Below are 15,363 nucleotides of genomic sequence, written 5' to 3'. Positions count from 1 at the left end.
CACTTTGGAAATTCCGAGCATACAAGCCATCTAAGACCGCACTTTGGCGTAAATTTCATCTGTTAATATTATCCATAATGCTTTTTTGTTATTGAAGATTTACTTATTCATGGTCATATCTCGTTTATATATCAGCTCTGATAAGTGTTTAGTATTACTATACATTTCATTTCTTCTTACTATGAACAAAATCAAAATGAAGGACTGCAATGTTTGTAAGCACCAAATTACTGTAAGTCTGTTCGTTCATGCTTCACTGCAGATTATGCATACCCACCTTACAGCAGTATCAGAAGAAACCCCATACTGTAACACAACTAGCAACATATCCAGTCGTAGGGCAAATGTTGTCTTTGTTATAAGAAGTTTTATTTTCCCACCAAACTATTATCCTGTCGTCTTTTGGTCGTTACAGAAATTGACTCTCATTTGACCAATGAACATTTTGCTAGCTTCTCATGTTCCAGGGTCGATGGTCATTAATCCTTTGAAACCTGAGTATACAATGCCTGTCTGTTAGCACAGGTTCCTTTACAACACGACATGCTCTTAGATAGCCTCTATGAAGTCGTAAAACCAATGTTCGAACACAATCACGACCACCTTGATGCCAATAGTGTCTGGGCAGGAGTAAATGGGTTGGCTTAAGCACGACAAATACGCAGTCTGTTATTACGATCGGTAGTTAAACGGGATCGTCCCGATCTTGTACTATCTGTTTTAGTTCCTCTGTCAAAATGACGTTGTAAAAATCTGACAATGACGGTGTGATTAAAATTAAAATGGAAACCTATACTCCTAGTGCTCCTATCAGTGTTTGATATGTCAATTGTTTGTCAATGTTCAGTCACAGATAACTTACGCCTTGCCATATTTCACAGTTACTTGGTGAAGGTCAAATTTCACCTGTACGCGGACAGTAGGAAAATGATTTAAAGGCATCGAAACAGTGTATTCGAAAAATTTAATAAAAAGTTGGTTGGCGTGTTTATCTGAGTTTTATTGCAATAGTTAAACAAATATTGCGAATTATACTTAGGTGGTGTTTAACTTTAGGCGGACTCTATGTAAGGGTTCGCGAAGTAAACTTTGACTTTGAAAAAAAATATTACTAAACCGACTTAAAATGTGTTGACACAAAAGACATTATAAATTCTCCTTACTATTCGTTGTCATAATGAAATATTTCAAGTGAGAGCGATTGTGGTGATTGAAACGAGTCTACTTTAAACAGTAGTTAATAATTAATGAGTTTCAAAATTGATCTATTTGAAGATTTGACATGTTGTCTTGTCATTTGGGTGCGTGTGATTCATTATTAACGAAAAGTAATGATGAGCTTCATCTGATGCGTAAAGCTGTAAAAAATAGAACCGTGAAATATTATCATACATCATATACATAGTGATTACAATATAATGTTTGTTTTAGAATCCTTCCTTTCTGAAAAAAATAACTGGAAGTTTGTCAACCATCCAAAAATTGTGCATACTAGAGAATATGTAATAGTTAATAGATATCAAAGGTACCAGGATTATAATTTAAGACGCCATGCGCACGTTTCGTGTACATTAGACCAAACAAGTACAAAGTTGAAGTGCATTGAGGACCTAAAATTCTCAAAAGGTATGCCAAATACAGCTAGTAAGGTAATCTATTCCTGGGATAAAAATATCCATAGTTTTTTTTTAAATTCAAAGTGTTGTAACAGGAAATTTATAAAACTGACCATATAAGCGATATTCAGTTAAGTTATGTTCATTAAAATTCGACAACAGAAGTGTTCTTTTATTTGTTGAACTTAAATTCTCCAAAAATTGAAAAGAGTACAGAAAAGAAGGATGACTGCCCGTCAGTATTCTTAAACATACATAACAACTGTTAAACAGATTTGTTAAAGTTTCTACAGAATGATGGATTGTATTTAAGTTCTGAATTCATATAGACATGTCAGAGATCAGTGCAAGTTGTTAACATAATATAACATGTATAACGATCAAATGTACAATTGTTCCCACTAATGATGTTGTAAAACAGAGTTTCTATAGATTTTCAAAACATTGTAAGTCTCCGCAACATACAATATTCCAGCGAACAATTTATATTTGGTAAAACATTTCCTATTCAAACCCTTTTTAAAGCATTTATAATTTTTTCATACAAATTCTTAATGCAGATGTTGAACATAAAGAATCGTCAATTCTATTGGTAGTTGTTCCACAATAACCAGCAGCTGTATCCTCAAAGTATAAACACACATTTGGTTGATACGTCAGATCGGGATTCCCGGAACAAAATCTATTGCTGCTCAATACATCCCCGTTTGACCAAATACCTTGGTTTCCGCTCAACGTTCCATCAACAGCAACTCGATCGCCTGGATAAGAACACACAACATATTATCATGCTATGCAGTATTTGTTTTGCTCATTGTTGAAGACTGTACGGTGGCATGTAGTTTGCTGATTTATGTTTCATTTGGTTTCAAATAAAGAGCTGTCGATCACACCACATTTTCTCTATTATACTAACTTATTAGTAAATTAATGAGTTATATGCATCCACTCATTTTACATAACAAGCTGTATTTGTTATCATTCTCGGGGTTTATTGACAGCAATGACACCACACTGAACAACTGGGTGTTACAAATTTACTGGATCGTGTTTGTTGATCAAGATTTTCATACCAGATGAGAAAATGTTATATAAATAACAATCAACCTAAATTACTAGCGAGAGATTAATTTTTTTCTTGTTTACCTAAAATGAATTCCGTGATCGTTTTATTATGATCCATAATGCAATTTATGTACAATGTATGTACATGTATACATTGTTTTTGTACATACACTTGCCGTTAGTCTTTTTGTTTAAATTGTTTTGCATTTGTCTTTTCAGGGCCTTTTCATATCTTAGTATGCAGTATGGATTGTTATTCATGGTAAACGATAGTTATTAATCTATATGTTCTTTTGGTCTCTTGTTGATATATGTTTTGTAGTTGTCTCATTGTCAATTATAAAGCATATTAGTTTAATTATAAAATCATGCTTATTAAGCAAATTATTGATACCTTAAACGTTTGATTTTCATTCTAAATTTATTAAGGGAATACTAAGTCATTGTTCGCGAATAAGACTTCTTGAGTGTTGTTCACCATATTTGCGTTTTGCTTGTCACAATCATAATCAAACTTTACCTAACTTGAAGACCAATTACATGACGTTTCATGAGTTTCATCAAGTTTGGTATTTTAACGATGATTAACAAATAACATATTATATTTTGTTACTGTTCGTCACGACCTGGTTTAGACTTGTATGATATCAAAGTCTTTTCTAATTTTGTATCAGTTAGTTTTGATTGTATGTGTAAAGTACTAGAATATACATGCAACCTAAAAACGTTATTTTTTTTCTATTTTATTTTGTTTTTGAAGGTTTAGGAATCTAAGACGGCATTATGCGTTTGAAGAAGACAAGAGAGCTTCTATATGTCCTTTTTCTTACAGACTTATATTTTTTTTGTATTTTTGTTCAGGTGTGAAATGATGGTGAATATTAGATTTTGAACTTACTTGATTTTTGATCCATGTAGATCCTGAAGTCATTAAATAGCGTGTCTGTATTTAAAAGAGGCAAATCTGCACCATCAGCTTGACATGCCGTTTTGAGGTTAGCCCAACTTCTGTAATCACCTCCATAAAATTTAACACACGTATTGCTACTTGAAAGCCAATCATAACCAGATGGACATGCTAAAATGTATAGACAAAAGCCATTTAACAAGAGCTTTGACATACTTTACAAAATACTATTATGTTCTGACGTAGTTTTATTATCTACTGCTACTTTCAATCGAGACGGGATGAGGAAAGTGTATAAGTATCAGGGTTCCTGGTACTGCGTTCCAAGTATTATCTGATTGCCATACGCTATCACGAGGATATATTGATATATGTGTAACATGCAGAATATTGCGGGAACCAGTCTAGTGGATAAACAGTTTCTTGAAAACTTATTGTATGATTAAGCGATTCTTGTAAATAAAAAAAATAATAATTTTACTTTGAAAATTATAATAAGAAATATTCTAATTTGTTTGTTGATTCTTTGAAGTTTTTTTTAATCTAAGTTGAAAATGCAATTTGACAAAACAATATCCAGCCATATATAAATGATGTTTGTCATAGATAATAGATAACAAATATGTTTAAAGAAAACAAATATACTTGTTTTGTGAAAGGGATTCATTTCTTAGTATTTATTCGTTCAATTAATTTTGTTCTTGAATTTTTTATTTATGTGTTTATTTGATAGTTCATCTATTTTATATGTATGTCAAATCTAAAATTATACATATTGAAAAATCAGTATGACATACAAAACAAAACAATGTATAAAATTGATTCGCTCTTCGGACTATATGATAGTTATCATTATTTAACGCCACTTTAACGCTTAATTTTCCTACAGTCTAATTCGTGGTTGATTTCGTTTTACATAAGTGATTAAGATTGCAAAAAGACGCCTTATCATAGGAGAGTAGAACATAATATTTGATTATGTGTCTATGTGTGTGCAATAAAATAAAATATTTCAATATTTAAACGTACAAATGGATACAGAAACAAAATATATCAATGCTCACAGTTTTCGCAGGTACTGCCAGAATATCCATCAGGACAAGAACACGTTCCACCAGAGCAAGTACCGACTCCACAATTAACATTGTAACACGGATCATCTGCAACAAAAACAGAAGAGGCAAAAAACTCAACTTTTACAAATATTAAACATAGAAAACAATTTCATAACATCATAGGTTTTTTTTCTGTATGTGAAATAATGTACATTATATATATAACATTGAGTAAATGATATTATCGACGTTTTTATTTTGGATTGTGCGCAAAACTACGTAAAACTACATTAACATAGAAGCATACTTTGTCCTGTGTAAGAATAAATGGTTGCTTATATTAATCATTTGATTTAAAACTCAATAGAATGAAGATTTGCAGCAAATGTTTAAACAACTATATTCGCGAAAAAAATAATGTTTCATTTAACAAATAAATAAGTTTTTACTTTCGAATCAAACTATCAACTCAAATAATTTTACTGTGACATAGACGGTATAGATTTTCTTGTTATTTTTATTGCTGTTATTGTTTTTGCTTTTGTTGTATAGTAAGTTGGTTTTCTGTCGGCATACATAAAATAGAGAATGGAAATGGGGAATATGTCAAAGAGAAAACAACCTTACAAAAGAGCAGATAACAGCCGAAGGACACAAATGGGTCTTAAACACAGCAAGAAAATTCCACAATAGGAGGTGGTCTATAGCTGGCCCCTAAATAAAATTGTGTACTAGTTCAGTAAAAAAAGACGTCAAACAAAACTTCAAAACACATTTTTACACTAAACATCAAATCATATAAGACTAACAATGGACAAAGGCTCCTGATTTTGCACATTCGAAAATATGAGGCGGGTTAAAACATGTTTTGTTAGATGTCATTCCTCCACCTTTACCTCTAGCCATTGTAGAAAAAATAGACACATAGAAAAGATCAGTTTATAGAAGACCGATCCCGATGTCATTATAGGTAACAAAAGAAACTAATCAAAATTACAACGGTACAAAAATTAACACAGAATTACTAGTAGTTATTTAAATACAAGCTTAAGACCTCAATTATACTGATTGAAAGGTTATGTCTTCATCATATGCAACTCAAGTACAATCCCTCCCGTATATGTTTGGTATCATACCATCATAAAACATGTGAGAAGAATATAATCCATGTCATGCCAACACTGGTTTTACAATAAATGTGTTTATTTTCGATGCAAAGACCCAATCGATATTCTAACATGAAGTTCTATAAACGCTTTGAGTTCACACCCGTGGTAAAATATGAATATATTGTCAGGCTGTTGCAATCGTACTCCCATGTCATATGCTTTTTTATGAATGAGATACCCGACGTCATAGAACGATGACGTCAGAATATGAGCATTTTACTTGAAAATACACGCTTATTAAATCAAAAATCAGGAAACGTAATCATACAATGCTAAGTGTGGTATAAGACGATTTCTTCAAGTAAGACATTTTAATTAAATTATAATTTAAATTCACCCAAAACTATCTAAATACGTTATTGTTAAAATTTTAAACATGTCACAAATTCAGTTTGCTCCGTTCTTTTACACAAATTTATCAATATTCGTGTATAGATGTTTCGAAAAACACTTATATTATGTGATTGAAAATGTACGATATGCTAATATGTTAAGCAAACACTTAGGTGCAGGTCATAGATTATTGATATGTGATATGCTGCTTTCTCGGAAAGTAAACATGTTTTTTTAGGGGGAGGGTTGTTTTATAAAGTGTGTTTTCAAGACGGGTATTAGTTTTATCTCATATTCACAACATTTTTCATTTATACTGATGTATAGATAACACTTCTTTACATGATTGAAAATTTGCGATAAACTTACAAGTTTGACAAATACTTCCAGAGTATCCTCCTGGACATGAGCAGGTTCCACCAGAACAGGTACCAACACCACAGTTTATAGTGTAACATGGATCATCTGTATGAAATAAATCATAATCAGAGTTATCATAGCTGTTTTTAATGTGCTTTGACATTTCATCATTAGCCTGCTTTCATATTTGAAAAGATTATCAATCAGCAGATAGTTAGTTTATAGTTGGAATTTATTAGCATAATTGCACTTTCAAATGTAGACTATAAGTCCTAATAGTTCCAGCAGCCCAGTAGTCTGAACTGGCATGAAAATACGGATGTTGTTTGCATTGCTATTGACTGTTATTTAATCTAATACATCATTTCCAAATAATGTAGATGTTTTTCCAGTATGCAGAGCTCTTGTTTATGTCCAGTTTCAGCTTTACTTAAATTTACAAAAACTGTTTGGAATAGCTCTTACACGTTTGTATTTGGTTATGGATTTTTAAAAATTCAGTTTTAAACCTCACTGAAGAGATATTAATGTTGAAATACGCATCTGGTGCAGTAATATTGGTACTGTTTTTCCATTTGTTTGATGTGTTTGATGGGTTTTGGTTTTTCCAATTGCATTTGGTAAGGGACTTTCCGTTTGGAATTTTCCTCGTAGTTGCAGCATTTCTGGGATTTTACTTTTGATATTATTACTACCACTGGGTCCATACATCTGCTGGTAGATTGTTAGAACCCGTTTTTATCGCACGCAAAGTAGCCACAAAATAGGTACTGAACTAAATTCCGATATTGTTTTGATTGAAAAAATCATTCTAATTTATGAATTATATCTTCATCATGCAAAGCCCTGATTCTATTCCGGTTTTGGGCAGTCTTTTTTTTAGTTGATAAGCTCATCAATGTTGGTTATAGGTTTTGGATATTCAAATATTTTTCCATCTAGCATCACTGTAGAGAATCGATATGCATACATAGGGCAGAACAATTGGTACCTTTAAAAACATTATATTGCCTGAGAATAATGTTATGTGATTCATTAAATTGCCTGAGAATAATGTTATGTGTTTCATTAAATTGCCTGAGAATAATGTTATGTGTTTCATTAAATTGCCTGAGAATAATATTATGTGTTTCATTATATTGCCTGAGAATAATATTATGTGTTTCATTATATTGCCTGAGAATGATATTATGTGTTTCATTATATTGCCTGAGAATAATATTATGTGTTTCATTATATTGACTGAGAATGATATTATGTGTTTCATGTTATTGCCTGAGAATAATATCATGTGTCGACCGAGGGACATCAATAAAGAAATCATCAAATGAATATTCAAATTTATTGAATACGCATGACATTTACGACACAATGGATGACTGACGTTTTTATAATGTTTTCAATTGAATCAAGGCAATCCAACCAACATCCACGCGCGATCAAAAAAATCTGAAATTCGTCGTGCTATGCTGTTTGACTACTTTAATTATGACGAGTCAAGGCAAAATTTCAAAAATAGATTAGAAAAATAGTAAAAACAACAATTGTTTTAAATACTTTTAAATTTTAATATGGCACGCTAAAAACCGTCATTTTAATGAAATAATTACAATGATCGATACTTACAGGTTTGACAACTACTTCCGGAGTAACCACCTGGGCATGAACATGTTCCACCGGAGCAGGTACCAACACCACAGCTTACACCGTAACATGGATCATCTGTGAAGAAATTAAACTTAGCATCGACATTGCATAGTGTGTATGAAAATTATTTTTGTATAGCAAGTAGCTTTGTTGTCTACATTTATAAATGCCTGTACTAAGTCAGGAATATGACAGTTATGGTCTTTTCATTTGAAGTGTTTTATCATTTGATTTTGCCATTCGATGAGGGACTTTCCTTTTTAAATTTTCCTCGGAGTTCAGTATTTTTGTGATTTTACTGTTTGTTTCAAAATGTAATGACAAGGAATTATGTTATGTTGTATTATGTAAGCTTAATTAGAGACGCAAACATTATTAACAGTTTCAAACTTTGCTGCACAATAAAAGGGTTAATGCATGCATATCTGTGAATGTTGTCTATACTATAACAACCTCTATAATTTACACCTTTTAATATATTATATGTTTTAGTGCATAAACAAGCCTTCATAGTTAGGATCTAGGTCTTTTTTCATTTATATTCATAATGACAAATGTATCTAAGCCTAACAAGGAAAATATGTTTTTAAAAATTTGCGAGTATACCTAAAAGTTTGCATGGTTTGCTGCTCTCGTCTTTTATCTTATCTATTTTAACATTTAGTTTGCATAAAAGAAAAAAAAGTCATTTTTAATATGTTAATTTTTTTTAGTTGGCGTCACTAAAAATTCTACAAAATACTTCTTTTACATAAATCACATTTTAGACATACTTACAAGTTTGACAAATACTTCCAGAGTATCCACCTGGACAGGAGCAGGTTCCATCAGAACAGGTACCAACACCACAGTTTATATTGTAACATGGATCATCTGTATGAAATACATCATTATCATCAATAATATTATATTCGTTTTAAATGTGTTAACCATTGTCAAAGCAAATAGTCGTTAATTTGCTATCCGCAATTCGAAAATTAAATTTATCCAAAATAAAAGTGTTTCTTTTTTAAGAAATGGAGTTAGTTTGCAAACCTTCATGTTTAATTGAAAACGTGTACACGTAACTATATGTTTCATAATAATTACTGAGTGAAATATATGTGTTGGCCGAGTGACTTTGGATATCTCAAATGAAAATAAAAATGTATGGAAAAAAAGATTGTCCTATACTATCTAAAAGTTTGACCGGAATATTTGATATATAGTCAGTATGACCTATCCCATTATACAGTAACAATTCTTCAATCCATTTGTACAATTTGTTATATGAAATTCTATTTGCCATGCTATCTACATGTTTGGGGAATTCTAAATCTGAATAACGAGTGCGTACTTCTTCTTTTGCAAGGCAATTTTCAAAATCAAATGAAAGATTATAATTTTGGTGATACAGTTTAACTTTGCTCTAATGTAAACAAGGAATCACACTTACAAGTTTGACAACTACTACCCGAGTAACCACCCGGGCAGGAACATGTTCCGCTGGAGCAGGTGCCAACACCACAACTTACACTGTAACATGGATCATCTGTGCAATAAATTACATTTTGCAACTCAATGTGTATAGATATTATAATGGTATACATGTAGCAATGTAATATTCTTATATAACGGTATGAAAAGCCAGCCTGCAATCTTTCATAATATTTATGTTCTCTTAATTTGAAAAAAATATATATATCATAACAACAATGACACTAAACTTTTGTCTTTTATGTTGGTTGGATGTTCAAGTAGTAGAATTTTATCGGTTGAAAATTAACTTACTCTTCAATGTATTCTTAATGATATTAAGATGATAACACACTGTTGACTGCTGTACCCCTATTTTTGACATTTTTCTAAGAAATATTCTAATCTGTTTGTTGATTCTTTGAAGTTTTTGTTAATCTAAGTTGAAAATGCAATTTGACAAAACAATATCCAGCCATATATAAATGATGTTTGTCATAGATAATAGATAACAAATATGTTTAAAGAAAACAAATATACTTGTTTTGTGAAAGGGATTCATTTCTTAGTATTTATTCGTTCAATTAATTTTGTTCTTGAATTTTTTATTTATGTGTTTATTTGATAGTTCATCTATTTTATATGTATGTCAAATCTAAAATTATACATATTGAAAAATCAGTATGACATACAAAACAAAACAATATATAAAATTGATTCGCTCTTCGGACTATATGATAGTTATCATTATTTAACGCCACTTTAACGCTTAATTTTCTACAGTCTAATTCGTGGTTGATTTCGTTTTACATAAGTGATTAAGATTGCAAAAAGACGCCTTATCATAGGAGAGTAGAACATAATATTTGATTATGTGTCTATGTGTGTGCAATAAAATAAAATATTTCAATATATAAACGTACAAATGGATACAGAAACAAAATATATCAATGCTCACAGTTTTCGCAGGTACTGCCAGAATATCCATCAGGACAAGAACACGTTCCACCAGAGCAAGTACCGACTCCACAATTAACATTGTAACACGGATCATCTGCAACAAAAACAGAAGAGGCAAAAAACTCAACTTTTACAAATATTAAACATAGAAAACAATTTCATAACATCATAGGGTTTTTTTCTGTATGTGAAATAATGTACATTATATATATAACATTGAGTAAATGATATTATCGACGTTTTTATTTTGGATTGTGCGCAAAACTACGTAAAACTACATTAACATAGAAGCATACTTTGTCCTGTGTAAGAATAAATGGTTGCTTATATTAATCATTTGATTTAAAACTCAATAGAATGAAGATTTGCAGCAAATGTTTAAACAACTATATTCGCGAAAAAAATAATGTTTCATTTAACAAATAAATAAGTTTTTACTTTCGATTCAAACTATCAACTCAAATAATTTTACTGTGACATAGACGGTATAGATTTTCTTGTTATTTTTATTGCTGTTATTGTTTTTGCTTTTGTTGTATAGTAAGTTGGTTTTCTGTCGGCATACATAAAATAGAGAATGGAAATGGGGAATATGTCAAAGAGAAAACAACCTTACAAAAGAGCAGATAACAGCCGAAGGACACAAATGGGTCTTAAACACAGCAAGAAAATTCCACAATAGGAGGTGGTCTATAGCTGGCCCCTAAATAAAATTGTGTACTAGTTCAGTAAAAAAAGACGTCAAACAAAACTTCAAAACACATTTTTACACTAAACATCAAATCATATAAGACTAACAATGGACAAAGGCTCCTGATTTTGCACATTCGAAAATATGAGGCGGGTTAAAACATGTTTTGTTAGATGTCATTCCTCCACCTTTACCTCTAGCCATTGTAGAAAAAATAGACACATAGAAAAGATCAGTTTATAGAAGACCGATCCCGATGTCATTATAGGTAACAAAAGAAACTAATCAAAATTACAACGGTACATAAATTAACACAGAATTACTAGTAGTTATTTGAATACCAGCTTAAGACCTCAATTATACTGATTGAAAGGTTATGTCTTCATCATATGCAACTCAAGTACAATCCCTCCCGTATATGTTTGGTATCATACCATCATAAAACATGTGAGAAGAATATAATCCATGTCATGCCAACACTGGTTTTACAATAAATGTGTTTATTTTCGATGCAAAGACCCAATCGATATTCTAACATGAAGTTCTATAAACGCTTTGAGTTCACACCCGTGGTAAAATATGAATATATTGTCAGGCTGTTGCAATCGTACTCCCATGTCATATGCTTTTTTATGAATGAGATACCCGACGTCATAGAACGATGACGTCAGAATATGAGCATTTTACTTGAAAATACACGCTTATTAAATCAAAAATCAGGAAACGTAATCATACAATGCTAAGTGTGGTATAAGACGATTTCTTCAAGTAAGACATTTTAATTAAATTATAATTTAAATTCACCCAAAACTATCTAAATACGTTATTGTTAAAATTTTAAACATGTCACAAATTCAGTTTGCTCCGTTCTTTTACACAAATTTATCAATATTCGTGTATAGATGTTTCGAAAAACACTTATATTATGTGATTGAAAATGTACGATATGCTAATATGTTAAGCAAACACTTAGGTGCAGGTCATAGATTATTGATATGTGATATGCTGCTTTCTCGGAAAGTAAACATGTTTTTTTAGGGGGAGGGTTGTTTTATAAAGTGTGTTTTCAAGACGGGTATTAGTTTTATCTCATATTCACAACATTTTTCATTTATACTGATGTATAGATAACACTTCTTTACATGATTGAAAATTTGCGATAAACTTACAAGTTTGACAAATACTTCCAGAGTATCCTCCTGGACATGAGCAGGTTCCACCAGAACAGGTACCAACACCACAGTTTATATTGTAACATGGATCATCTGTATGAAATAAATCATAATCAGAGTTATCATAGCTGTTTTTAATGTGCTTTGACATTTCATCATTAGCCTGCTTTCATATTTGAAAAGATTATCAATCAGCAGATAGTTAGTTTATAGTTGGAATTTATTAGCATAATTGCACTTTCAAATGTAGACTATAAGTCCTAATAGTTCCAGCAGCCCAGTAGTCTGAACTGGCATGAAAATACGGATGTTGTTTGCATTGCTATTGACTGTTATTCAATCTAATACATCATTTCCAAATAATGTAGATGTTTTTCCAGTATGCAGAGCTCTTGTTTATGTCCAGTTTCAGCTTTACTTAAATTTACAAAAACTGTTTGGAATAGCTCTTACACGTTTGTATTTGGTTATGGATTTTTAAAAATTCAGTTTTAAACCTCACTGAAGAGATATTAATGTTGAAATACGCATCTGGTGCAGTAATATTGGTACTGTTTTTCCATTTGTTTGATGTGTTTGATGGGTTTTGGTTTTTCCAATTGCATTTGGTAAGGGACTTTCCGTTTGGAATTTTCCTCGTAGTTGCAGCATTTCTGGGATTTTACTTTTGATATTATTACTACCACTGGGTCCATACATCTGCTGGTAGATTGTTAGAACCCGTTTTTATCGCACGCAAAGTAGCCACAAAATAGGTACTGAACTAAATTCCGATATTGTTTTGATTGAAAAAATCATTCTAATTTATGAATTATATCTTCATCATGCAAAGCCCTGATTCTATTCCGGTTTTGGGCAGTCTTTTTTTTAGTTGATAAGCTCATCAATGTTGGTTATAGGTTTTGGATATTCAAATATTTTTCCATCTAGCATCACTGTAGAGAATCGATATGCATACATAGGGCAGAACAATTGGTACCTTTAAAAACATTATATTGCCTGAGAATAATGTTATGTGATTCATTAAATTGCCTGAGAATAATGTTATGTGTTTCATTAAATTGCCTGAGAATAATATTATGTGTTTCATTATATTGCCTGAGAATAATATTATGTGTTTCATTATATTGCCTGAGAATGATATTATGTGTTTCATTATATTGCCTGAGAATAATATTATGTGTTTCATTATATTGACTGAGAATGATATTATGTGTTTCATGTTATTGCCTGAGAATAATATCATGTGTCGACCGAGGGACATCAATAAAGAAATCATCAAATGAATATTCAAATTTATTGAATACGCATGACATTTACGACACAATGGATGACTGACGTTTTTATAATGTTTTCACTTGAATCAAGGCAATCCAACCAACATCCACGCGCGATCAAAAAAATCTGAAATTCGTCGTGCTATGCTGTTTGACTACTTTAATTATGACGAGTCAAGGCAAAATTTCAAAAATAGATTAGAAAAATAGTAAAAACAACAATTGTTTTAAATACTTTTAAATTTTAATATGGCACGCTAAAAACCGTCATTTTAATGAAATAATTACAATGATCGATACTTACAGGTTTGACAACTACTTCCGGAGTAACCACCTGGGCATGAACATGTTCCACCGGAGCAGGTACCAACACCACAGCTTACACCGTAACATGGATCATCTGTGAAGAAATTAAACTTAGCATCGACATTGCATAGTGTGTATGAAAATTATTTTTGTATAGCAAGTAGCTTTGTTGTCTACATTTATAAATGCCTGTACTAAGTCAGGAATATGACAGTTATGGTCTTTTCATTTGAAGTGTTTTATCATTTGATTTTGCCATTCGATGAGGGACTTTCCTTTTTAAATTTTCCTCGGAGTTCAGTATTTTTGTGATTTTACTGTTTGTTTCAAAATGTAATGACAAGGAATTATGTTATGTTGTATTATGTAAGCTTAATTAGAGACGCAAACATTATTAACAGTTTCAAACTTTGCTGCACAATAAAAGGGTTATTTCTGTGAATGTTGTCTATACTATAACAACCTCTATAATTTACACCTTTTAATATATTATATGTTTTAGTGCATAAACAAGCCTTCATAGTTAGGATCTAGGTCTTTTTTCATTTATATTCATAATGACAAATGTATCTAAGCCTAACAAGGAAAATATGTTTTTAAAAATTTGCGAGTATACCTAAAAGTTTGCATGGTTTGCTGCTCTCGTCTTTTATCTTATCTATTTTAACATTTAGTTTGCATAAAAGAAAAAAAAGTCATTTTTAATATGTTAATTTTTTTTAGTTGGCGTCACTAAAAATTCTACAAAATACTTCTTTTACATAAATCACATTTTAGACATACTTACAAGTTTGACAAATACTTCCAGAGTATCCACCTGGACAGGAGCAGGTTCCATCAGAACAGGTACCAACACCACAGTTTATATTGTAACATGGATCATCTGTATGAAATACATCATTATCATCAATAATATTATATTCGTTTTAAATGTGTTAACCATTGTCAAAGCAAATAGTCGTTAATTTGCTATCCGCAATTCGAAAATTAAATTTATCCAAAATAAAAGTGTTTCTTTTTTAAGAAATGGAGTTAGTTTGCAAACCTTCATGTTTAATTGAAAACGTGTACACGTAACTATATGTTTCATAATAATTACTGAGTGAAATATATGTGTTGGCCGAGTGACTTTGGATATCTCAAATGAAAATAAAAATGTATGGAAAAAAAGATTGTCCTATACTATCTAAAAGTTTGACCGGAATATTTGATATATAGTCAGTATGACCTATCCCATTATACAGTAACAATTCTTCAATCCATTTGTACAATTTGTTATATGAAATTCTATTTGCCATGCTATCTACATGTTTGGGGAATTCTAAATCTGAATAACGAGTGCGTACTTCT

General features: G+C 31.2%; 1 protein-coding gene and 1 long non-coding RNA gene across 2 annotated transcripts; both read right to left on the bottom strand.

Annotated features, from left to right (window-relative positions):
* Positions 1 to 2,118: 2,118 nt before the first annotated feature.
* Positions 2,119 to 6,668, bottom strand: LOC134684684 (protein crumbs homolog 1-like). Its single transcript, XM_063543988.1, has 4 exons — positions 6,515 to 6,668; positions 4,653 to 4,748; positions 3,580 to 3,759; positions 2,119 to 2,377 (listed from the first exon to the last, which is right to left on the bottom strand). Exons 1-4 carry the CDS (start codon positions 6,666 to 6,668, stop codon positions 2,145 to 2,147), a joined length of 663 nt encoding a protein of 220 aa, XP_063400058.1. The 3' UTR covers positions 2,119 to 2,144.
* A 3,914-nt stretch (positions 6,669 to 10,582) lies between these two features.
* LOC134683952 (uncharacterized) lies at positions 10,583 to 14,904 on the bottom strand. The gene is made up of 4 exons (XR_010101123.1): positions 14,801 to 14,904; positions 14,012 to 14,107; positions 12,428 to 12,523; positions 10,583 to 10,661 (listed from the first exon to the last, which is right to left on the bottom strand). It is a non-coding gene; the product is annotated as an uncharacterized LOC134683952 (long non-coding RNA).
* Positions 14,905 to 15,363: the final 459 nt, after the last annotated feature.

Source organism: Mytilus trossulus, chromosome 9 (assembly GCF_036588685.1).
Source record: "Mytilus trossulus isolate FHL-02 chromosome 9, PNRI_Mtr1.1.1.hap1, whole genome shotgun sequence".
In the NCBI taxonomy this organism is placed as follows: Eukaryota; Metazoa; Mollusca; class Bivalvia; order Mytilida; family Mytilidae; genus Mytilus; species Mytilus trossulus.
Note: the sequence above shows the minus strand (reverse complement) of the source record. Positions and strands in the feature narration are given on the sequence as shown.